Source organism: Equus caballus, chromosome 7, assembly GCF_041296265.1.
Source record: "Equus caballus isolate H_3958 breed thoroughbred chromosome 7, TB-T2T, whole genome shotgun sequence".
NCBI classification, from domain to species: Eukaryota; Metazoa; Chordata; class Mammalia; order Perissodactyla; family Equidae; genus Equus; species Equus caballus.
The window spans coordinates 21074160-21098024 of NC_091690.1; the positions used below are offsets into that span (position 1 = coordinate 21074160).

General features: G+C 39.6%; 2 protein-coding genes across 6 annotated transcripts in view; both read left to right on the top strand.

Annotated features, from left to right (window-relative positions):
• The window catches only part of DIXDC1 (DIX domain containing 1), a 69348-nt gene extending 64788 nt beyond the window's left edge, over window positions 1–4560 (top strand). For all 5 annotated transcript variants that reach the window (XM_070273606.1, XM_014741242.3, XM_001501796.6 and 2 more), the window contains one exon: window positions 1266–4560. In XM_070273606.1, the coding sequence (XP_070129707.1) occupies window positions 1266–1346 (81 nt within the window). In that variant the 3' untranslated portion in view covers window positions 1347–4560. The remainder of the gene's footprint in view (window positions 1–1265) is intronic.
• Window positions 4561–7064: 2504 nt separating this feature from the next.
• Window positions 7065–23865, top strand: part of DLAT (dihydrolipoamide S-acetyltransferase) — a 41202-nt gene continuing 24401 nt past the window's right edge. Inside the window, exons 1-10 of the mRNA XM_001501821.7 lie at window positions 7065–7880; window positions 8337–8438; window positions 9318–9442; window positions 9602–9755; window positions 11750–11876; window positions 13605–13789; window positions 14829–14982; window positions 20684–20751; window positions 22332–22427; window positions 22775–22882. Of these exons, the coding sequence (XP_001501871.3) occupies window positions 7602–7880; window positions 8337–8438; window positions 9318–9442; window positions 9602–9755; window positions 11750–11876; window positions 13605–13789; window positions 14829–14982; window positions 20684–20751; window positions 22332–22427; window positions 22775–22882 (1398 nt within the window). The 5' untranslated portion in view covers window positions 7065–7601. The remainder of the gene's footprint in view (window positions 7881–8336; window positions 8439–9317; window positions 9443–9601; window positions 9756–11749; window positions 11877–13604; window positions 13790–14828; window positions 14983–20683; window positions 20752–22331; window positions 22428–22774; window positions 22883–23865) is intronic.

The following is a 23865-nucleotide window of genomic DNA, read 5'->3' on the forward strand; positions in this document are numbered from 1 at the left end:
GATTACTCTAGACTGAGAAGGTTAGGAAATGGCCCAAGAAGTTGGTAGCTTCTTGAGTTCAAGGACTTAATCACTTTGACCAAACTTGGATTTATTTTAAAAAGAAAAAGTTTTGTTAGGGAAAATAAAAGACCTAAGATTAAACAAAAGCTTGGTTTTGGGGTCCCTTTTCTATCTGTAGTCAAATCTTAGAAAACTTTCTGCTATAAGGAAGCAGATAGTTTTTTTTGCTATAGTAGAGCAAAATAAATAAACAGTCATGACTATATTGAACTGTATATTGTGGTGGTAGTTTCTCAGCTGACGAAAATGAGGAGCTCTGGAAAGTCATCTAAGCTTATTCTCCACTCGTTGACAATTTTCTTAGCCCATGCTTCTCTTTATAATCCATCTGCTAAAAATAGACCTCTTTAGGGGGAAGAGTTCTGGGTTATGACATATTGCAAGTGCTCTCATTGTCATTACAGAATGAACAAGGTTGGAAAAGCCAGTATTTTATTTGGTAAAAATTTCCTAACTGAAATGTTTTAATAACCGTGTCCTATTAGTGGCTTAGGAAATGCACTGAAAGAATGAATGAAAAGAACTGCATGCAAACATGTTAAGATTAGTCTTTTTAACCCTTTCTTTATAATGCCTAGGACCAAAATTTTCCCCTTTCTCATTTTTTTAATGCTTATATTACTGCAGTTCTCAAGAAGCCCAAAATGCTCTATGGTTAGTAATTTATTAATTCTTATAAATCTCTATGAGCAAAGCAGTGTTAGGGATGCTTTTACCATTTCATAGATATGGAACTAAGAATATATATTATTTATATATATGTATATATTTTTTTACTGGTTATAACTTTAGGGACAAAACCAAAGGGACACAGGCTTTCCTCCGTGCTTTTTTTTTTTTAAAGATTGGCACCTGAGCTAACAACTGTTGCCAATCTTCTTTTTTTTTTTCTGTTTTTTCTCCCCAAATCCCCCAGTATATAGTTGTTCTTTTAGTTGTGAGTCCCTCTAGTTGTGGCATGTGGGATGCTGCCTCAAGATGGCCTGATAAGCGGTGCCATGTCCGCACCCAGGATCTGAACTGGTGAACCCCTGGGCTGCTGAAGCAGAGTGCACCAACTTAACTACTCAGCCATGGGCCAGCCCCCATTCCACACTTTCTTATCCTTTATGTTGGAGGTCTTATTTTCTTCAGCAGCAGTTGTTTGGTGAGACTCTCTGTCTTACTCTGTTTTTTCATTGTGGCTTTTTTTCTTTCTCTAGGTTTTTCACGATGATGATGCCATCCCTGGATGGGAGGGGAAAATTGTAGCCTGGGTGGAAGAAGACCATGGAGAAAATTAATGCTGAGTATTAGATTAGGGCCTTGTGGAACTTGGCACTCCTGGCTGCTTCACTCAGGAAAGAGGACTAAAACCGGAAAACACTAAGAAGTTTCTAGTTCGTGCTGCCAAAACAGAAACTTTTCCAAGTGTGATAGCCACAGGCCAGTCCTGTGTCTGTGCCTGGCATATATGGTACTTAAAATCTCTGTCCAAATGTAGACCATGGGTTCATCTGGAGTTCCTTGTCCGTGGGAACACAGTGTTTTATTCTACTCTGAGAACAACAAACCGAAGGCCTTAACCAATGGGGATGGATGATCCCGCTCCTATAGGGGCATGGCTGCTATTATCTGGAACCTGGGAATTGGATGCATCACTCCTGTGTGTTACAGTATTATTTTAACTGGCCTCAATGGTTGCAGCAATCAGAGTCCCAGCATCTGTACTCACAGACAAGGCAAAGGTACCAGCTTTTTTGCTTCTTTGCAGCTATTGCAAACCAAGAATAACTCATGAGGTGGTACCAAAGATGAAAGCCCACTCTTCAGGAATCTTTTGGACTGGACATGGATGGTGCTGAATTGCTGATTGGATGGAAAAAGGGCTGCCCATTTGTGCTATACTGTGCTAAAACCATAAGTAAGACCTTGGGCTGCCTCTTGTGTCTTAACTGCTTCTGCAACTTATCCTTTGGCCCACAGAGGCGTATTTCATGTACTGCTAGTTTTTCTCTGGGGACTCTTTAACTTTAGAGCCATTTTTGTCTTTTCCAGTTGATGAACTTTGTGCTTGAAAGGAATAAGGAGTGAAAGTCTCCTTAAAAATCCAGGCGGGTATGGAAAGGTGCTGCTACCCATATCTTCTTGACTTTCTTTCTCTCATGACTTTCTTTAGCTCATGACATCTCCTTTGGAGTCAAAAGGAGAGAGACCATTAATTTCAGTATTTGTAACTTATGAGTACTGAGCATGAGTTACTGGTCTGCCCCTCTTCATTTCAAGGCCAGAGTTATTTTCTATTATATATTTAGTCTAGGCTGATCCTTTAGGGTACACTAGGAACCATGGGGGCATGGAGCATGAGTTGTGAATGGCAGGGTTGATTCTAGGTGAAAAAAATCTAGAATCCTTTCTCATGTGCAACATTGTCAAGTGTAGAAGCTAAGAGAGTTAAACTTCCAGATATAACTTAGTAACTTGGGTTTTCTCATTCACCAAGCACCATCAACCAATCAGCCATTACTATATATACATATTTTCCCAAAATTCTACCTATGACCACTGATGTACACTGCCAACCAGAACAGACAGATCTGTCCTGGGTTCGTGACCTGTCTGTCTCTAGTTCATCTCCCCTTTTCAGCCATTTCAACAGTCTACTCATTGAAGCTCTGAGATGACATTTCATTGTTATATATAGATGTGTCTTTTAAAAATAGTTATGTTTGGAGAATTCTTTTGTACTCATTTGCTTGTTGTCTGAGAACCATGTCTATTTTTATAACTTGAGTGTGAGTTCTGTATATTCTCACATTCTGTATACTGTATCCATTTTCTAGAGAACCCAGTAGCTTTTATACAGGCTCTTCTCTTCTTACCAGCCCTTGCAGTTTCAGAACAAGCTTTATTTTATTACAAGTATACTAATGACAACTAATTCTGTTCCAACTCTACCTGACATTTTAGTTATGGAGGTAGTTTTATGTAATCTATTTGGTTGCTCCTCTAGCGGACAGAAGGAGCTCAAAAGACACCTGATGTCTTTCATGTACGTTTACCTGGTCTTCTCCTATTGAAGAATGATTTCTCATCAGAAATGACTGGAAATGACACTTTGGAAAGTTAGTCAAAAGCAAGAATAATTCATTATGAAAGCAAACAGAAGAAAACAGTATATTCTCAGTTTTTTCCCCAGGAAGTCTGGAGAAAAAATCCTCATGTCACCCATTTCTCTGTTGCATGAATTTTAGTGTTTTGCTATAAGACAGCATGAGGGTTATCAGACCAAAATTCGTTATTGTATTTCCAGTACAATTAATCTTGAATGTCTGTCTCTTAAATCAGTTTTTACTTGTCAGTTTTCTTTCAGCAAACATTCTTACCATTATGTAGAATTTAACTTTTCAGAGAAAATTAAATCAGAGAAAAATGTCAAAGTCCTCTACCTTGTCTTTTATCTTTATGTCCTTTCAAAAAGGAGCCTGCATGGCCTTAGTGCCTCCATAGAAAGCTGAAGTTGAGTTCAGGGGAGAAAATAAGATGACTTTTTTCCTCTTTGGCCCAATAATCTCATATGCCATGGGTAACAGCTAAGCCCCCGCAATACAGGATGTCACTCCAGTAATTCTTGTGTAAAGTGTAGTGGTAGTCCTCCTTCCAGTTTCTAAAGACAGGAGCCTTCCGAGGAGCGTGCACTGATTCATTCTGGTTTGAATAGTCCATCTGATATCCTGTGGCTGCACTGGGGGAGGCCTCTTGACTGATCAGAGTATTGTCCCCTCGTGGCATTTGTGTGGAATAGTCCATCCTGCTATTCCTAAAGTTCTCTCTTTGAGAAAACTAAGGAACTAGAATGTTTAGAGTTCATAAAATAATCTCTAAACCCTGTTAGATTAAAAAAATGACCCTCTCATAAAAACTAGTTTAGTAGAAAGCTCAATTCCTTAAGAAGTCTTCATCATTTAAAAACTGAAGCCCTATTCTCATTCAGTTCCTTAAATTAGTTGGAATTGGAACACTTTACAATTTGAACCTAAAGAATTTGGGTTAAACTTACTTGGTAATGGCAATCTTACTTCCTGACCAACTTTTCAGCTCTTTTTGACCAGGATGGTTGTAAATTAGGGAAAATATCTTTATGTTCTACAGCCAATCCACGAGGACTGTAATTACTTAAAAGCATTTAGGTCATAATTATAATTTCATTTTTTCCCATAAAATAAGCATTATGATTGCACACTCCTATTGTCTGAATTTATGTAAGAGGTATAGCTTGCTTAAAATATATATGTAAAGTTATATTTTCTTAGAAACATGGATGTTTGCAACCATTGTTTTCAAAGAGATTATTACCATGTATTCTCCCTGTTTTACAGTGTTTTCATGAAGGCTGTGTTATACCAGAGGCTTCTGATTATCAAAGTGATAACCAGTTTTAACTGCCTGTATGTACCAGATTTGTGAACTAATTAAAAAAAAAAGAAACTATGAATAAAATGGAGTTTGCAAACTAAATACCTTTAAGTATTTTCACTTGTGTTTATCAACTGAAATTAATTAATAAAGCCATTTACATTTACTGAAAGTAAATTTCCTCAAGTGATCTCCCTGGTAGCATGTTTACTCACTACCTGGGGAGTAGAGATAAGGATTACTTTATTGCTACAGATATTTTACTATTGGTATTTCTAATGTAAGCACAGAATAGGTTATTATTATCAAAGAGAATTAATTGATTTAGCATTTCTTTGGAAACTATATATAAAGCAAACAAATAAGAACCTGTGAGTGTAAACCATGTGGGAAAACAGTCTCTAATGAAAAGCAAGAAACAGTAACAAGAGACCTTCAGAAATGTCCTTAAAAGAACCAGAATTTCCAAGTTAGTTTGAAAGCTGCCTTTCTAAAACTTAAGTAGGCTTCATTTGTCACTGCAATTTGAATGTTTTATATATCTAAATCTTTAGCCCTGAGTGCTTTCACTTGACTTTCAATTACAACTATTAATTACTATTTTCAACTATTAATTTTCAACTATTAATTACAAGCCATTTTAATTGTTATTCCATTATCATGTTAAAATTAAATATGTAAAGAACTTAACTTAGAATCCTTTGTTACCAACTAATTCCTCTTTCCATCTACCCATTTTGTGTCAGTAATGTCACCATTCTACATGTCTCTCTACTTCAAACCTTAAAGTAATGAGTCTTCCTTTTCCTTAAATTCCTTTATCCAATCTGCTTAGGAGAATTCAGGCCTATTCTCTCAAGACTGATTTGACAAACGTAAGAATTCCTAGATTACCTGTGGGGTAAACTTACCACCCCTGGACTGTTCCACCTGTGCCCTCCTATGATTTAGCAATACCTGTCAAAAGTATATTCAAAATGCAAACTTGATAATGCACTGAAAAATGCAAAACAAGGTTTAAGCAAGCCTACCTAAGAAGAACAAAACTGAAGATCATCTCATACAAAGGCTAATTTAGATCCAGCTATTAAATTCAAATGCAGTGGAAGTAGTAAGACATTTCAGCTAATGCAAAATTGTTAAAACATTTTTATAATTTATAAATTTACAGTATAAGCCCTTTCGCGAACCACAATTATTCTTCCATTGCTTCTTCCAATTGTTATTCATAAATAGTTTTACATAATTGTAAAAATCTAATTGCTCTATCTACTCAATATTATTTCAAATGTGCCTTTCCATTCAACCTGGAAATTTCATATTTCTCAGTTGTATTGCCTATATATTAACTCTGTTAGGCAGCTGTGCCTACTTAATCTTTTCCTAATTTTTGGATAGTTATATTTTCCAGTTCTTTTTCTGTTAGAAAGATGCTAAAACGTTTACCTTGTTTTAAATGCCTTAAGGATACTAGAATAGGATTTTGGGGAAAGAGCTAAACAATTTTTTCTGATTCTTGTTTCCTACTGTTATTATCATTTCTAAAAACAACCAATATTCAGTGGCCCCAACAGTGCATCTCCTTCTCTCCAATCTCATTAATACTGGGTTGTTAGACTTTCTCAAGTTTCCCACTTAAGTAGGTATGAAATAGCACCCTCTAACTGTTTTAATTTTCCAAATGTTTAATTACTAGCAAGGTTGAACACGTTCTCAAATGTCGGTTTTTCCTCCTGTTCCTTGTGTTCTTGGTGGTCCCTGACAATGGGAACTTAAGAGAAAGAAATATAGCATGTGCTCCCCTCCTAATATAATGTCACCCTCAGCTCAGAAATGAGATTTGTTTTTCCTTAATCTTTTCTTCTTCTTCTTCTCCCCAAGGCCCCCCAGTACATAGTTGTATATTCTAGTTATAGGTCCTTCTGGTTGTGCTATGTGGGAGGATGCCTCAGCATGGCTGATGAGCGTAGCAAGTCGGGGGCCCAGGATCCGAACTGGTGAAACCCTGGGCCACCGAAGCGGAGCCCATGGACTCAACCACCAGGCCGGGCCCTCCGAGATATTTTCTAATTATAGGATGATAAGCTTACAGTGGAAGTGTACTAACGTGCTGTAGATAACTTTTTGTTCATTAATTCAACAGACATGCATTCAGCCTCCACTATTTACTAGATCCTATACTAAATCTGAGGATACATGGAAGAACAAATAGACATACCCTGCCCTCACGGGCTTATAGTTTAGCTTTAGTACGAAATATTTCAAGCATAACAAAGCTTTTTGCTATTTAAAGGGATTCTATGGTAAATTAGAAATGCAAATCTGCTTTGAAACCTGTATCTCCACACAGGGAATATGCTTAATCCTGCTATACAGTACATCTTGAATATGGGAATGTATTTTCCTCTTGGCTGCCCTTCACACCATTTGGCTGGAAAGTCTCTTATCTGGTTTCTGGTTGGGCTACAAACCTGAAAATAAACCTTTGCAATAACCCAGGATAGCCAGCACAGAGCGAGGCCCCACACCCGGTTACCACTGAGTAAGCAGAGCTGAGGGCACCCGCCGGAAGGCTTTGACGTCCTGTGGGCCGGTTCCTCACTCTCATCTCCATCCGAGCGCTCCAAGACCCCGCCCCTTGGCCGGAGGCTCTCAGCGCCGGCCGGTCCTCGGGCTCACCGCCCAGCTTTTCAACACTTGGTCCCTCCCCTCGGCCCACCTTCTCAGACCACTCTGCCTCTCTCAGCCCGGCTTTCGCTGCCTTTGTAGGCCCCTCCCCTTCAGCCGCGCTTTTCCCAGCTCTTAGGCTCCGTCCGACGCTTGGAGATACCTTTCCTAAGACCCTTCCACTCCTCAGCTTATTCTTCCCAAATCTGCGCCTGCATTGGCTCCGTTGAGACACCCCAAGCCCCGGGGTTCCAAAGTAGCCCCCCACACTCGCTTTGGACCACCCTTTCTCCCACTCCCGCGAGGAAAGCAGACGTTGCACACTTTTCTGGTCCGGGAAGGGGGTGGGGTGAATCTTTGGAGCCAGTTTTACGACAACGTGCGGCTGCGCGGCGTGGCTGACGGCAACAACGGGCTTCCCTTGGAGAGGTCACTCCGGAGACCGCGGGTTTTGGGGTATCGGGGTCGGCGGCGGTATGTGGCGCGTCTGTGCGCGGCGGGCGCAGAGTGCGGCCCCAGGGGCAGGCTTCGGGGCTCGGTGGACGGCCTTGCGGGAGGAACCGGGAGCTCCGTGCGTCACGCCGCGTGCTGGCCAGGCTTCGGCTGGTTGCAGCCGCGCGACCATAGGCTATGGCACGGTCCGGGCGCTCTGCGGCTGGAGCCCCAGCTCGCGGGCCACGCCGCGGAATCGCTTCCTGCTGCAGTTTTTGGGATCGCCGAGCCGCCGCTGTTATAGTCTCCCCCCGCATCAGAAGGTGAGCCTCAGACCTGTCCTTCGCGGGACCCCGTTGTCCTTCAGGGCAGACTTTCTGGCCTCGGGATCCTCCCTCAGAGGCCTCAGGGATCCTCCAGCCCTCTCCCTGTATATATCATCGGCCCTTCTCCAGTACCCATCTTCGCTGTAGCTCTTGAGCTTCCTTCTCCTCTTCTATTCCATTGAAGGAAGAGCTGCAAACCTGTGGCAGTATGTGGAATGTCTGCTGAGGTCCGTGCTCTGTCAGCCCACAGGACTGAGGAGCAGGGAGCCTGTAACTGGAGAGCTTCTGGTGCAGAAACTCCTTTTATATCTCCGGTGCTCAGCGTGTGATGGGACTCAATAAAATCTTTGCATTAAATTAAGCTGAATTGAATTGAGTTGAACGAAACATTAAATCAGACTGAGACTTAGGTAGCCCTTTTAAAATTTGGTGTTTCTCCTTTTTCTTCTCCAGGTTCCATTGCCCTCTCTTTCCCCCACAATGCAGGCAGGCACCATAGCCCGTTGGGAAAAAAAAGAAGGGGAAAAAATCAATGAGGGTGAACTAATTGCAGAGGTAAGTTGTTTTAAAATGTGGAAGTGAATGACAAATAAAAATGGCAAGCAATAGGATATATTGGAGTATATGAGGAAGACATTTGGTGTAAACCTAATTCGGCCTGACCTTGTCTTTCTAAAAGGGCCTGACCGTGGCCGCTGAGCATGCATTGTATATCTGCTTTGGATATTCCCTATGGCAAGAACAAAGGCCCTTGAGATAAAGGTGCAACTTCCCTCCCCCGCCCAAAGTTGGCATTTCCTTAAGGATTAAGCATCTTTCCTTAGGCTAGGAACTGATTGCTGCTCACCTGTGACCACCCAGCCCGAGACTACAGACTTGCCTCCTGCTACGCCCTCTGAGATAGCAGACCCACTACCTGCTGTGTCCATCAAGGGCTGTGCCGACAGGGCAATTTTGTGACTATTGTGGGAGGGACATTTCAATCATATGTGAAATATCCTGTTTGGGGGTATATAACCACTCTGTATACCTCACTTCTTTGGTGCTCTTTCTTCCTTCGGGAAGAAAGGCCCCGGGCCATGGTCCTCAGATTTTAGCTCAGAATAAACTCTCCCAAATTTTCATTTATAGATTGGTTATGCATTATTTTCGTTGACATGAGTTAGGAGGGACTGGCCCAGCTAAACTGAGCGTCACCTTTCTGGGTTGAAAGTTCTTCCTTTTACCACTTGATAGTAGGGGAGATTGGTTAGGTAAGTTGTCAGCAACTAGCCAAACTGATTTTTAGCTAAGATGTTTTAAACTAATTTCTGCTTTCAAATCTGTGATAGAGGCTTTATCTTTACGTGACTGTTGAACTGTCTAATTTTAGAGACAAGCTAGTAAACTTCATACTGGCAGCACAAGCCTAAGCTTCTGTTTTTGTGTTAAAAGGTTGAAACTGATAAAGCCACTGTTGGATTTGAGAGCACGGAGGAGTGTTACATGGCAAAGATACTTGTTGCTGAAGGTACCAGAGATGTTCCAGTTGGATCTGTCATCTGTATCACAGTTGAAAAGTGAGTCGTACCCTGGTAATTTGTGGAACTTAGGTGCTAAGTGGAGTATCTTAACCCAGAAGTGAGGATTTAGGAGTTAAAGGCTTCTAAGACTACTTGTATAGGAGCTGAATCTTCTTTAGAACTCCCTTATGTTTATGCATTCTTTTTCTTCCTTAGGCCTGAGGATATTGAGGCCTTTAAAAATTATACACTGGATTCCTCGGCAGCACCAACCCCACAAGCAGCCCCTGCACCAACCCCTGCTGCCACTGCTCCGCCTCCTACACCTTCTGCTCAGGCTCCTGGTAGCTCATATCCCACTCACATGCAGGTGAGGCTCAGCCTCTGGGTGTTTGCTCTAGAAAATTTATTATTTATTCGTTAGTTTTCATAGATGACTATCGCATCCTGGAAACTGGCATTAAATATGGCCAGCTCTTGTCATTTGAAAGCAAACGGAGATATAAACATGAAAATTAACAACTTATAGTCTTAGTTGTTATTTCCAGGTGTGTGAACTTGGACGGTTCCTTTAACGTTTCTCAGCCTCATTGTCATAGACAGGATAATGCTTGGCACTTCTCATTCAAGAACATTGGGTTGGATTTTGAGGATGATTTGTACTTACATCTACTACCTGTATAAATGGAGTTTTAGTGAGCCTCAAGTGCTGTCCCTTGAATGAAAGTGCCCAGTTGGTGTTTTCCTCTGTCGTGTAGTGATCTGTTTTCTAAGAGTGGATGAAGTAGTCCAGTAGTATTAATGAGGAAACTGACAATAAATAATAAGCGTAGAATAGACATATATAATAGCATTGCAAGAAAGCTGAAGGCAGTAACTATAATCACTGTTGATTCTGTTTACTAAGTCAGTTTGTAAGAGACTGAGTTTACTAGATATTAGGGTTATCCCATTTATATTTGTGTGTTTCGGATATTAGAAATGGATAAAACCCAGCTGTCGTTTTTCTAAAGGATTAAGACTGGAATTTTTCCTTCTCTTAGTTTATTTGTAGAAATTTCTGTATGGGAATTATTGTCTTCTTTGAACGTAATGTTCTCCTCCATGATTTATTATTAGCAGTCACTCATGATGAAGTTTTGTCTGGTGTTCAGTTCACGTATTTATTTCATCCTGTTCAGCAAATTCTGTCTTACTACATAAGACTTTTACTTCATTTCTTTCCATTTTATGTCTGTGGCTTTGTGTGCAAGTGTTAGGGTTGTGTCATAATTATCCTTTAAGATACTGCATAGAGATTGTTGGCTTCACCAATTTTTAGGAAGTAGATGAAGGTTGACAAGAAAAATTTTTTTTCTAAAGATTTTATTTTTCCTTTTTCTCCCCAAAGCCCCCAGGTACATAGGTGTGTATTTTTAGTTGTGGGTCCTTCTAGTTGTGGCATGTGGGATGCTGCCTCAGCATGGCTTGATGAGTGGTGCCACGTCCGCACCAGGATTCAAACTGGTGAAACCCTGGGCCACCAAAGCGGAGTGCACGAACTTAACCACTTGGCCATGGGGCCGGCCCCTACAAGAAAAAAATTTTTAAAAAATTTTCTAATTACAGTCTAAGTTTTATTTTACTTTTTTTCCTGCCTTCCTGAGACATCTTCAATGGAAATGATTTTTCTCTCAGCGTGATTTTATTGTTAATTAGGTACAAAAGACTAAGAAGGCAACAAACAAGACCCATAATAACTGAATAAGCATCCAAATTCAGTGGACACGCAAGCCGTATAAGTAGGAAAGCAATTTTTAATTTAGATTGGCCAGTCTGATGTGTAGATTTTATCGAGCCGAAAGTGACTATTGTAAGAACACTTCTTAGTTTTTATCTTGGAAAGGTATTTGGGAAATTCGGGAGAAATGCAGTTTCCTCTGAGGGAAAAGATAGATACTGATAAAGAGCGCAGCAAAATTTTAATGGAACAGTCTGGGCCCAGATCATTCTGTGAAAATGAAAAATTCTAGCTTAATCTAAGTGTTAAAAGAAAAAGATGAAAAGATGCTCTGTGCTTAGATATTTATTGAGGAATTAATTTTGACTGTCTAGAAAGAAAGCTTTTCCATCTGCCCGTTGCTTTTAACTTTGGAGGGTGAGTCAGGAGTATTGCTGATACTGTAAAGCTTGAGATTTGAAGGATGATTTCACTGGTGGGACACTTTTGAGACACTGAGCTTTTACTGTTAGAGAGACATCAGGCAGACGAGGATTCGGCTTCTCACAGTCACTCTCATCCCATAAAACTGTTTAAGCTTGCTTAAGTTCCATTGTATCCAGAGCTTCCCAGTATTAAGCAATAACATGTATTTCTTTCTGCAGGTGGTTCTTCCTGCTCTCTCTCCTACCATGACCATGGGCACAGTTCAGAGATGGGAAAAAAAAGTGGGTGAGAAGCTAAGTGAAGGAGACTTATTGGCAGAGATAGAGACTGACAAGGCCACTATAGGTGAGATTTCTTCAGCTCTTAACGGGTGAGGCACTGAGTTTTCCAGTGAGGGAAGAGGATTGCCATTCTATCCTATAACGAGTGAGTGATAAGGTGAAAAAATTTTAATTCTTTGGATTCATTTCCTGGAACAGGATATCTCATAACAAAAGTGTGCGTAGTCGGATTTGTCAGTTTCATACTGCACTGTCAGTGAATCAAGGATATGTCAACTTTGGGATTATCTTAGGCCTGAGTTTGCTTCTTGGCCTTATTATGTTACTGAGAAGCTATATCAGAACTGCCATTCTTTAAACTGGACAAGGGAAAAAAAGAGGAAGCAGGAAAAAATAACTTCCAAGGCAGGAAAATACCAAAGAATTTAAGATGACTGAGGGAAAACTGAAACCAGGGTTTAGGTCATTTTCATAGTTGAGAATGACTGATAGAATGTATATATCCTGTTCAGATATCGTATCACATTTCTGTATATTCCTTTCCTAATTTGTTTTTATGCTCAGAATAAAAGCCACATAGACAATCATGTCTTTCTGATAATATTTATAGATAAATATCTTTCTTTCCTGTCCAGTCCCTAGAGATGCAGTGGGAGATTCTGGGCATCCTCTGCAGTGGTTGTTTTCAGATTGTGTTCTTCAAACCCCCTGATTCCTTGATGACACCTTGGGGAAAAGGAGAAGTGAACAAGCAGGACTTGACTGTGCACTGCCCCCTGCCCCCAACTTCCACCAGAACAACTCCTCTTTTCTTTTTGCATATTGTGCTTCCCCTCATAGGATTTTATTAGAAGAAAGGATTCTGTTTCTTAAAGAGAAAAACAAAAAACCTTGGTAACAGTAGGTCTGCTTTGCATTTTAACTTGAATACTAATGTTGCTGCAGGGGCTGGTATTCTAGAAACAGTCGCTAGAGAAGTATTACCTTAATCAAACCTTTTAAACTCTGTCGTGGCCTTGTAGTCTTTTCTGCTTAAACACATCTTTTATTGGATATTAATTCTCAACTGGGAAGTGGAAGAGTTCATCAAATATGTGTCCATCAGGGAGAGGCACAATGCCACAGAAAGCCGAGATCTGGAAGGCAATAGCTGTCCTCTGCAGTGACTTCTTTTAGTTTTACTTTTGCAGTCCTTCGTGTTTGAATTCCTTGTAAGAAAAGCAGTAGCTAAATAAAATGTAAGTTGCGAATACCGTGGAAACCCTGGTAATGCTGTATTTCATCACGTTGATACATTTGGTATAATACCAAGTATACCCTCTTTGAAAAGCTCCAACGATGCTTTTGGGGTGTAATCTCCCATCACTGTCAAGCCTAGTAGCTCCCTTAATTTAACATTCACGTGGGTCTGATCTTTAGCAGTGCAGTGGGTACGCATAGGGGCTGCCCATGGAGATGTTTTTAAGAAAATGTTCAGAACTAACCACTGTCTGTAATCTCTCATAGTTTTATTTAACAGATATTTATTTAGTATTTTGTACCAGTACTGATTCACTTTCAGTAGTGCTAAAAGTACTAATTTATTTAATTTTCATAATATCCCTGTGAAGTAGGTACTGTTATTATCCCCATTCTATAGGGAAAGAAGCTGAGACACAGAGAGGCTGAATAGTTTGCAAAAGGTTAGATAGCTAGTTTGAAGGAGAGGAGCCTTTTTCTTAAAACTGTGCTTTGAGTTTGGTGGGATAGTGGAGCCCTTTAAGTTCCATAATGGTTTTTCTTTCCATTTAAGGTTTTGAAGTACAGGAAGAAGGTTACTTGGCAAAAATCCTGATCCCTGAAGGCACAAGAGACGTCCCTCTAGGAACCCCACTCTGTATCATTGTAGAAAAAGAGGCAGATATCCCAGCATTTGCTGACTATAGGCCGACTGAAGTAACGGATTTAAAACCACAGGCACCACCTACCCCACCCCCGGTAGGTATGCTTCTAGAATTGAAGGAATGCGTATTACTCATCTCTAAATCAAGGGATTACATTAGATGATATTCTAGGTTCCTTCCAGCTCTAAGGTTCTATGAATAAGGAGGGAGATAGTCAGTTAATATTTGTGGAGACCTACAGGGTATGTGGCACTACACCACTCATCTAGTGGTCAATAGTTTGATCCTTGTGGCTTTTCTTTTTTTTTCCTGCTGTCTTGAGTCCTGCTGAGAACAAAGCTAAGGTGATGTGTTCTTTTTCTGCTTTAGGTGTAGATATGGATATGGAAGGTAATGCTTTGTTCCCCATTTTCTATAGAATTTACTGTATAATCTTTGTTGCTGTCAGTCTTCTTGGTATTCACATATTATAGCAGATCAAGCTTATATTTGTAATACATTGGAACCTTGACATAACATGGCTTGTTTTGCATAGGATTTAGTCTGTCACTATATGCTCTACACTATGCACGTATAACATGAACTTGTACAAACTCTAAGCTTCAGTAACAGTATAATGAGGCTTCTGCGGTTGCTGCAATCACATGAGTTGAGAGTAGGTACACGTTTCTGTCAGAGAAAACTTGATTTCTGACTGCCATACATTCACAGGGAGCTGGCAAGTAGTAGTATTGGTTTATTTCTTAAAGTTCTTCGAACATAGAATCTTCCAGCATAGTTTATTATTTTGAAATTAAGTGAAAACAAGAAACACATTGGTGATAAAGAGAATGAGAAGCGGCAAGTAAAGTGAAGAAGGGCTCTAAGGATATTATTTATTGGTTGGCAGTTTTAAAATCCATGCCTGTCCAAGTTATGGAGTAAGGTAATTTGCCTTTGTTCTGTCTTTGACATAAAGTTTTGAATAATCTTGCTGTGTTGGTTAAGCAGGAAAAATGTGCATTACGATCTTTGGAAAAAGAGGAAAGTTATTTAATTAATATACCTTTGACATCTTAATAAAATGTAGACTCTTGATCTTTCAGATCAATCTGTACAGTGGCAAATTAACAATTTGTGACTGTTTTCGAAAGGTGGCCTCTGTTCCTCCAACTCCCCAACCTGTAACCCCTACACCTTCAGCTGCCCGCCCAGCTGCTCCTGCTGGACCAAAGGGAAGGTTGTTTGTTAGTCCTCTTGCAAAGAAATTGGCAGCCGAGAAAGGGATTGACCTTACACAAGTAAAAGGTAAGTCTTGTTTCTGTGGAATGAGGTTGTAAAGGTAAAATTTAGTTGAGTTTCCTCTTTAAGGCCAGCAAGTACAACTCTATATAGTTGTCTTATCTGGGATAGTGGGGAGGAGGAGGGGGGAAATACCTCCTTTTTGCCACCACAGAGTAGGGAAACTTATTTTACTTTATTTAGTCTGTCTAGAATCTACCTATATAATTTAGATGGCTTTTTTCATTCTCTATTTATGGAAACTGCTTAATTGTTGGTGAAAGTATAATGTGCTTGTTTAGCAAAGCTGAGTTATAGGACTTGATTATGTAATAAGCAATCTCTGTTATTGCTAGGCTGACTGTAGCAATATGCAAAATAAAACATGGAGTTGGGGTGATTTGAAATGACTTAAAGTAATAAAACTAATATAAAACTGAACTAAACCTCCTTGAGGGTAAAGGATAATGTCTTACTCATCTTTTTCTCCCCAAAGAGAAACTGTAGCTTAGTAATAAGAGCATGGGGTTTTGAATCAGATCGTCTGGGGTTTAATCCTAGCTTTATCATTTTCTGTGTAATGTGTCTTTAGGTGAATTACTTGTATATGTCTTTACTTAGTCCATCTGTAAAACTGGGATAATAGTGTACATTAAAACAGGCGAAGTGCTTGGAACAGTGTCTAGAATATAATAGTCAGTACACATTAGTTTTGTTCATATTATTATTATTGCCTGGCATTGAAATAAATTTAGTTTTTGAACTAAAGCTAAAATTGATGTAAGATAATTAAGATACTTATTTGGAAAAGGAAGAAAATTAATATTCCTGGAACATTGTTTGATGGCTACTACTGTGTGCTAGTCACTTAATTGCCACATTTAATTTACGCAATGTTTCTTGAAGTAAGAATTGTTCTTCCCTATTTTGGAGAAGAAAATAGACTTGTAAGGGATCTCCCTTTCTGTTAAGTAGTAAAGTTACAATTTGAATCTAAATTTGTTTAATTCTAAAGCCTGTGTTGTTCTCACTATCCTGTGCTGCCTTCTGTTTTGATGCTCTGCCTTCCTTAATTTCTCAAGAAAGTAATGATTATTTCCCCAATCGTCCAGCTATGGGTACTCAGTGCTGCTTATCATTTGTCTGCAATCAGTTGTTGTGTGGTTAGAAGGCAAGCCAATTCCCAAAGACACAAGAATAGAATGTTATACATTTTTTGGACTTCAGAAGATTCTTGTAATATTAGAAGACCCTTTTTTCCACCTTAATGTTATTTCATTAGTATATTGCCATTCTTTATGTTCATGTGATTAGAATCAGGGACAGCAGTTGGAGTAAATTTTAAGAGGAAGAGGGACTGGTTTAATAATTATATCTGAAGAATTTAGACAAGTAAAGAAGGACCATTTATTAAATATTTAGCAACACTGGCTACCTTACTAAAGATAGAAGTGGAAACATCTCAATATTGTTATCATGCAGAGTTAGGTGATTCATTTATTATCATTTAAACAAATTTTCAGTGAATATTGGTTCTGCATCCAACACTTGTTCATAAAACAGACAAGATTTCATTTTCAGATGCTTATATTAATAACAATAAAGAATTAAGTGACCAGAAAGGGAGTAGAGCATACTAGTTAAGAGTACGGGCTCTGGAGCTGGAATGCTTGGTTTGAACCTCGGCTCTGCTGTACGATAGCTATGTGACCTTTTGTGTCTTGGTTTCTTCATTTGTATATAAAAATAATACCCTATAGGTTGTGAGGATTAAATAAGTTAATAAACAGTGCCTGCACATAGAAAGCATATAAAGGTATTAGGAATAATGATAATAATAACTTACTATTATTAAATAAGATAATTTGAATGCTAAGAAAGAAATAAACCAAGTGATATACCAGTGAGTAACAGGGTAAAGATATGTGCAGTTGTGACTGCTTTTAGACGGCGTGGTTGGGGAAGATCTTTCTGATGAAGTGACATTTATCTGACCTGAAAGATGAGAAGGAGTCAGCTATGAGCCAACCATGTGAAGGACTGGGGGGAAGGCATTTTGGGCGCAGACCAGTAGTACATAGTCTAAAGTGGGAAAGAGCTTGGCACATTTGAAGAACATAAAGGAAACCAGAGTTAATGGAGCATAGTGAGCAAAGAGTCTAGTGTAGAGGTTGGAAAGAAACACAAGAGTGAGAACATAAAAGGACTTTACGGATCATGGTAGAATTTGTATTTGCAGTGCAGTAGGAAGCCATTGAAAGACTAAAACAACGAAGTGATGTGAAATGATTTATATTTTTAAAAGATGAGTTTGGCTGCTCTGTGCAAATGGATTAAATGAAAGCCAGGGAACCTGATAAGATCCTCTTGTTGGAGGTAATGATGGTGGCTTAGTGGAAATGGAAAGAAATGGACAGCTTCAAGATACATTTTTGACATAGAATCCATAGAACTTAGTCAAGGATTGGAGATGGGGTTTTGACAACAGTAATATAGAAACAAAAGTGCAGTGGAAGCCAGTCTGGATAGGTTGAAAAGCACAAAGTGGATGAAGAAGTGGAGATAGCATTGTGGACAGCTCATTCAAGAAGCTTTGCTGTGAAGGAAGGCATAGAAGTAGAGTTGTAGCTTTGAGACAATATGGGCTCAAGAGAGGGCTTTTGAAAATGAGAGCTAGTAGAATGGGCCTAGTATAGAGTTTCTCAGCTACGGCACTATTGACATTTTTGACCAGGTAATTCTTTGTGTTTGTAGGGGGCTGTCCTGTGCATTGTAGGATGTTTAGCAACATCCTTGGCCTTTACCCACTACATGTAGTAGCATCCCCCACTTGTGACAACCAAAAATATCTTCAAGCATTGCTAGATGTCCCCTAGGGGGCAAAATTCCCTTGGTTGAGAACCAGTGGTCTAATAGAAAAGGATAAATTGATGATGGAGAAAGGGAGAAAGGGCAGAATAATCTGGCAAGAAACAAAGTTTTTGAGAGTGGAAGGGTTGATGGGATTGGCCTTGATAGGAATTAGGGACATTTTGTCTGTTTTTGTAGGAGAGAAGAGAATATGGGGTGGTTTTATAGGTTTGGTGGCAGAAGATGAGAGTACCTCTCTGGTTGCTACTCTTTGATCAATAAAATATGAAGTGAGGATATCAGCTGGAGAATGAATACGGGGAGGTTTGAGGTTAGAGAGATCATGGAGTAGTGTTCTCAGAGATTGAGAATGTGAATTCAAGGGAAATATAATTTAATTTCTGGGTAGTTTTGTGTGTCTACGTTAGGTTTGTGGCCCTGAATTTATAGTACAGTCAGTCAGCTAGGTGTGTGCTTTTTTTCCCTAGCAACATTAAGCTCCTCTGGTGCTAGCATTGAGAAGGCAAATGTTTTAGAGTTTGACCAGGGAGTGATTTTAACAGTGATCCACAGAGTATAAGCTGGGTAAGGAGGAAGTGAAGACAAGAAGGAGATAATGGATGGTGAGAGCAGAGGAGTCAGTGGAGTGAAGGTCTTGATGAGGTCGAAGAAATTTTGTAGGAGGAGGAGGGCGTGGTCTACATTAAATGAGCTGAGAGGATCATTGATTGTGTGCTGTTTTCTGACAGCAAATGTGTGTGTTTTCCACACTAACAGTCAATGCTCTGACACCAGCTGGGTATCCAACAATTCAGTCCTATTCTGACACTATCCAGAGTTAGCATCAGACTCCACAGGTTTAAGGGCTCAGTCCCTCAAGACTGCCCCCACTTCAGATGTCAGTTGAAAGTCTTGGGACCACTCATACTTCTGACCCATTGGTCATAAATCAGGAGTTCCCAAGACCTCCTCCTCAGATTTGATAATTCACCAGAACGACTCACAGAACTCAGGAAAGCACTTTGTTTACTGTTGCCCATTTTATTATAAAGGATACAACTCAGGAACAGTCATATAGAAGAGACGCATGGGACAAGGTATGGGGTTGTGGTAGGAGCGTGGGTGCACAGCTTCCAGGCCCTCTCTATAGCACCACCCTCCCAGCACATTGGTGTGCTCACCAACCCAGAAGCTCTCCAAATCTTGTTGTTCAAGAGTTTTTACATTTCAGTTAAAAAGCGTGGTTGATTAAATCATTGGCCATTGATTGTTGAGCTCAATCTCCAGTCCCCCTACTCTCCCTAGAAGGACAGATTACTTAGGAAATTTAACCAAAATGTAACCATTTGAGGAGAAATTGTTTTAAATCCTAAACCCTGATGTTCAGAGTTTGATATATCTCAAAACTACCCATATTATGTTTTATATTTCTTTGATGCATGGCACTTTGACATCACTATCCCATTTTATCCTCACGACATCCCTGTGAGCAGGGACTGGTATTATAATCTCTATCCTACAGACGAGACTGAAGACCAGATGAGATTAAGTGACTACAGTCATCAGTTTAGTTTATGTTTGACAACAGCCCTGTGTTTTTTATTCCAAGTCTAGTGTTCTTCCCCTTATACCATATTGTTTTATGATGGCCTGTTGTGCCTTCTTAGGGAAATAGGCAAAAGGATTTAAAAGATTTCAGCTAACTCCTAATAGGAAATTCTTGTGGGTTGAAGCTTAGCATAAGGCAGGTGGTACTGCAGCTGTCCTCCTCTTGAGGGGCCACAGTGTCCAGATCAGCCTTGGTTGTAAGGGGAGGTTATGGTTTCTGTCTTTTTGTAAAGGAGGAGAATCTAATAGGGGTGCTGCTACCTCTGTCCTAGAGCTGCTGGTGAGGATAAACACAGTCCTAGCCTACTCACTCTTCATAATGAAGGAAAGGAGTTGGGACGAACTGCGCACAACGAGAATCCTTTTAAAAGTCTGCCTTGGGGCAGATGAATCAATTTGACCAAATTTTTTCTAGAAGTGGGCCAGTGTAAAAGGTATTTTAATAACTAAATTCTCAATCTCCTGAGAATTAAGGTTCAGGATTATCTACTTGGGTCTAAAGTTGTGGATGGGAGGAGGAAGGAAATTGAATGAAAATAAAATTAAGCCCATTGAGAGAAGTTTGAAGATCTTTCCTCATGTGTGACATTGCACCTGTTTCCTACATAGGCTCTAACACAGGCCAGTTTAGAGCCTTGGCTCCTGTGAGAAAGCCTTGCATGTTGGAGATCACATAAGGAGTGAATCATTCTAAAGATGAGATCATTGCAATTGAGAGTTATTCACGTTATTTTGTGGTGGAAAAATTGACTTGCCTGATTTGTCCAAAACAATTATTTTCATATTTGTCGACTGTGTACAAAGGGAATTCTTCATGATCAAATGAATCTACAACTCAAATGAGAGCTGTTTCAGGATTCAGAAAGGGTTTTGGAGCTAACCAGGAGGAGGCAGCCAGACTTACTTTTGGAGGTATAAATTGTACTCAGCATTATCCTTATGCTGGTATTTCCCAATTTAAATTAAAGAACATGAAAAAATAAAGTACAACTTAATTAGATAAAACTCTAAAAGAGAAATACTTAAAATAAAAGAATATTTGCTATAGTTAAAAAAAAAACCACTACAGATCAATCAAGAGCACTCTGTGTGAATTAAAATTAGTAATTGACACCAGCTGGTATTTTTAGGGAGCACTTTAAGGGGCAGGATTAAGACAGTGATTCCCTCAGAGGGTCTTTGGTAGAGAACCGTTAGCAACTTGCACTTCAGGATCATCGTTGATCTCCTTGAGGAACCAGCAGTATGGTCTCACATGTATCTCTTCCAGGGACAGGACCAGAAGGCAGAATCGTCAAGAAGGACATCGACTCTTTTGTGCCGACTAAAGCTGCTCCTGTGAGTTACATTTGGCTTTTTTTTTTTTGTAATTTGTCTGTGCAAAGTGCTTTGTCCAGTCTATTAGACCCTTTCATACATTATTTATGAATGGAATAGCTTAACCAGTATTGTGTTTTCTTTTGTTTAATTTCACTGGCTAGCAATTTATATAGATATGAATATGCTGTCTTTCATATACAAAAGCAAAGATGATATACTACATTGACATGCATTCCAAACTGTCTTTTTTTGAGTAGTGATACTAAATTTTTCTTAATACATCCTCTCCTCATTCAGGCCCTATTTTTATTTCTTTTTTTCTTTTTTTTAAATTAAGATTATGATAGTTTACAACCTTGTGAAATTTCAGTTGTACGTTATTGTTAGTCATGTTGTGGGTACACCACTTCACCCTTTGTGCCCTCCCCTCACCCCCCCTTTCCCCTGGTAACCACCGATCAGTTCTCTTTGTCTATATGTTAACTTCCACCTATGAGTGGAGTTATCATACAGAGTTTGTCTTTCTCTGTCTGGCTTATTTCACTTAACACAATACCCTCAAGGTCCATCCATGTTGTTGTGAATGGGACGATTTTGTCCTTTTTTATGGCTGAGTATTATTCCATTGTATATATATACCATATTTTCTTTATCCAATCATCAGTTGCTGGGCACTTAGGTTGGTTCCACATCTTGGCTATTGTAACTAATGCTGCGATGAACATAGGGGTGCATGGGCCTTTTGGAATTGCTGATTTCAGGTTCTTAGGATAGATACCCAGTAGTGGGATGGCTGGGTCATAAGGTATTTCTATTTTTAACTTTTTGAGAAATCTCCATACTGTTTTCCATAGTGGCTGCACCAGTTTGCATTCCCACCAACAGTGAGCACAGCAGAGCGTGAGAACTTAACCACTATGCCATCAGGCTGGCCCTTCATTGTTTTTTCTTAACACTGTACAGGAAAATGAATTACCTTGTTTATATTTATCTCTTAATTCTTTCAATTTAGGAATGCTTTGATTGCTTTTCTTGAAGATAATTTTGCAAAACAAAACTATTTTGATCTGGGGCCAGCCCCATGGCCGAGTGGTTAAGTGTGTGCACTCCAGTTCAGCAGCCCAGGGCTTTACAGTTCAGATCCTGGGCACAGACCTAGTACTGCTTATCAAGCCATGCTGGGGTGGTGTCCCACATAGCAGAACCAGAAGGACCTACAACTAGAATGTACAACTATGTTCTGAGGGACTTTGGGGAGAAGAAGAAGAAAAGGAAAAAATAAGATTGGCAATGGATGTTAGGTGCCAATCTTTAAAAAAAAGAAAAAAAATATTTTGACATAAACTAGTCATCAAACATAGTCTGGCTCAAAGAAAAATGACACTTAAAACATGGTTACAGAATTCTAAATATAAAAACTGAAAACAAAACTCTTAAGCACAGTCCAAATCTGAGTTCTTTTTGCTCCCTTGGGATAGAAATAGCTGTACTTCTCTATAAGCCTTTTAGTTTTTACTTTGCCATCTGTAAAATAGTCACCAGTTGCTTCTGCTAAGATTGAGCTACAGTTACCAAGAGGTTTTTTTACCTCCCCATAGGCTCCAGCAGCTGCTGTGCCTCCTCCCGCAGTTCCAGGAGTGGCACCAGTTCCTACAGGTGTCTTCACAGATATACCAATCAGCAACATTCGTCGAGTAAGACTGTTACCATAAATCTGGAACCAAAGCTCTTGGGGGCGTGTTTTTCTCTGATTGTTTAGTTGCATATATAGTTTGAAATACTGACAGAGACTTTTTTCGTTGGGAATCTTAGATGATTAGTTTAAGAGATGTCTGGTTTGACCAATTGAGTACTTGGGGTAAACACTGTTCTGATTAAATGCCATTGGAAGGGGCTAAATTATGGTACAATCCTTCATCCTCCAGTTCTACTAATGCTTGAGGAGTAAGCATTACCAGGGAGCAGGGCAAAGGGGCAAACAGCCGTGGGTAAGGTCTCATCTCAACTCAAGATAATTATTTTTTGATCTCTTTGATTTCAGGTTATTGCACAGCGGTTAATGCAATCTAAGCAAACCATACCTCATTATTACCTTTCTATTGATGTAAATATGGGAGAAGTTTTGTTGGTACGGAAAGAACTTAATAAGGTAAAAGGTCTGGAAATTCCATCTCTATAAATTCTAAAAGTCTTGCTTTTCCCCGGTAAACATTTACATTTTTGCCCATATTTTTGTTACAGTATGCCAGTTGTTGATGGAATATGGGTGTCATCTTAATTTTAACTTGCAGGAAATATCCTGGAGAGTTTTTGTTTTTTTTAACCCTTGATTAAAGCTTATCATTTAAAGTTGACTTTGCAGTGATCCATTTTAGCCTAACAGAGTCAATATGATTCTCTGAAACTACGTGAGTCTCTTTTGGTAGGGAAGAAAGAGTATGTTTGCTTCGTCTTTATAGTTAAGTACCAAGCCCCTACTTAGTGTTTGGCATAAGGTGCTTTTAGGAACATAGCATCAGGCATCATCCTTCTCCATGAGTTTATAATTTAATTGAGATGATGCATGTGAAAAAGAGAGGAGGCAGTTTTTGTTAAAGTAAAAATATTCATTTGCAGATCAGTCTTTGCACGGTAATGCCCCTTGTCTGCTAAATTACCTTGTATAGGTTAAGTGTTAATAGGAATTCAGAGAAGGGGGAGACCACCATTGGGGAATTCACAGTAGGAAACCAAGTGGAAAAACTTGGTTGAGCCATGTTGAAAGTTCATCCTAGTGATGGAATATCATAAAGTTTAAAGTCCTTTACAAAAAAGGAGGTAAGTATAGTCTGCCCTCCATATCCATGGATTCCGCATCTGTGGTTCAAGCAACCACAGAACCCGTGGTTATGGAGGGCCAACTAAGGGACTTGACCATTGGTAGATTTTGGTATCCGTGGGCGGGCCCTGGAACCAATCTCCCCGGATACCAAGGGATGACTGTATAGCATATGTGGGAAATAGATTATCTTTTCTAGAGTGGATACACAGTTGTTGGTTTAGGGAAGACCTTGATTTATAAGCAGAAGAATTTAGACTTGAATTAGACATTAAGTAAGAAACCAATAAAAGTGACATGATGATAAGAATGTT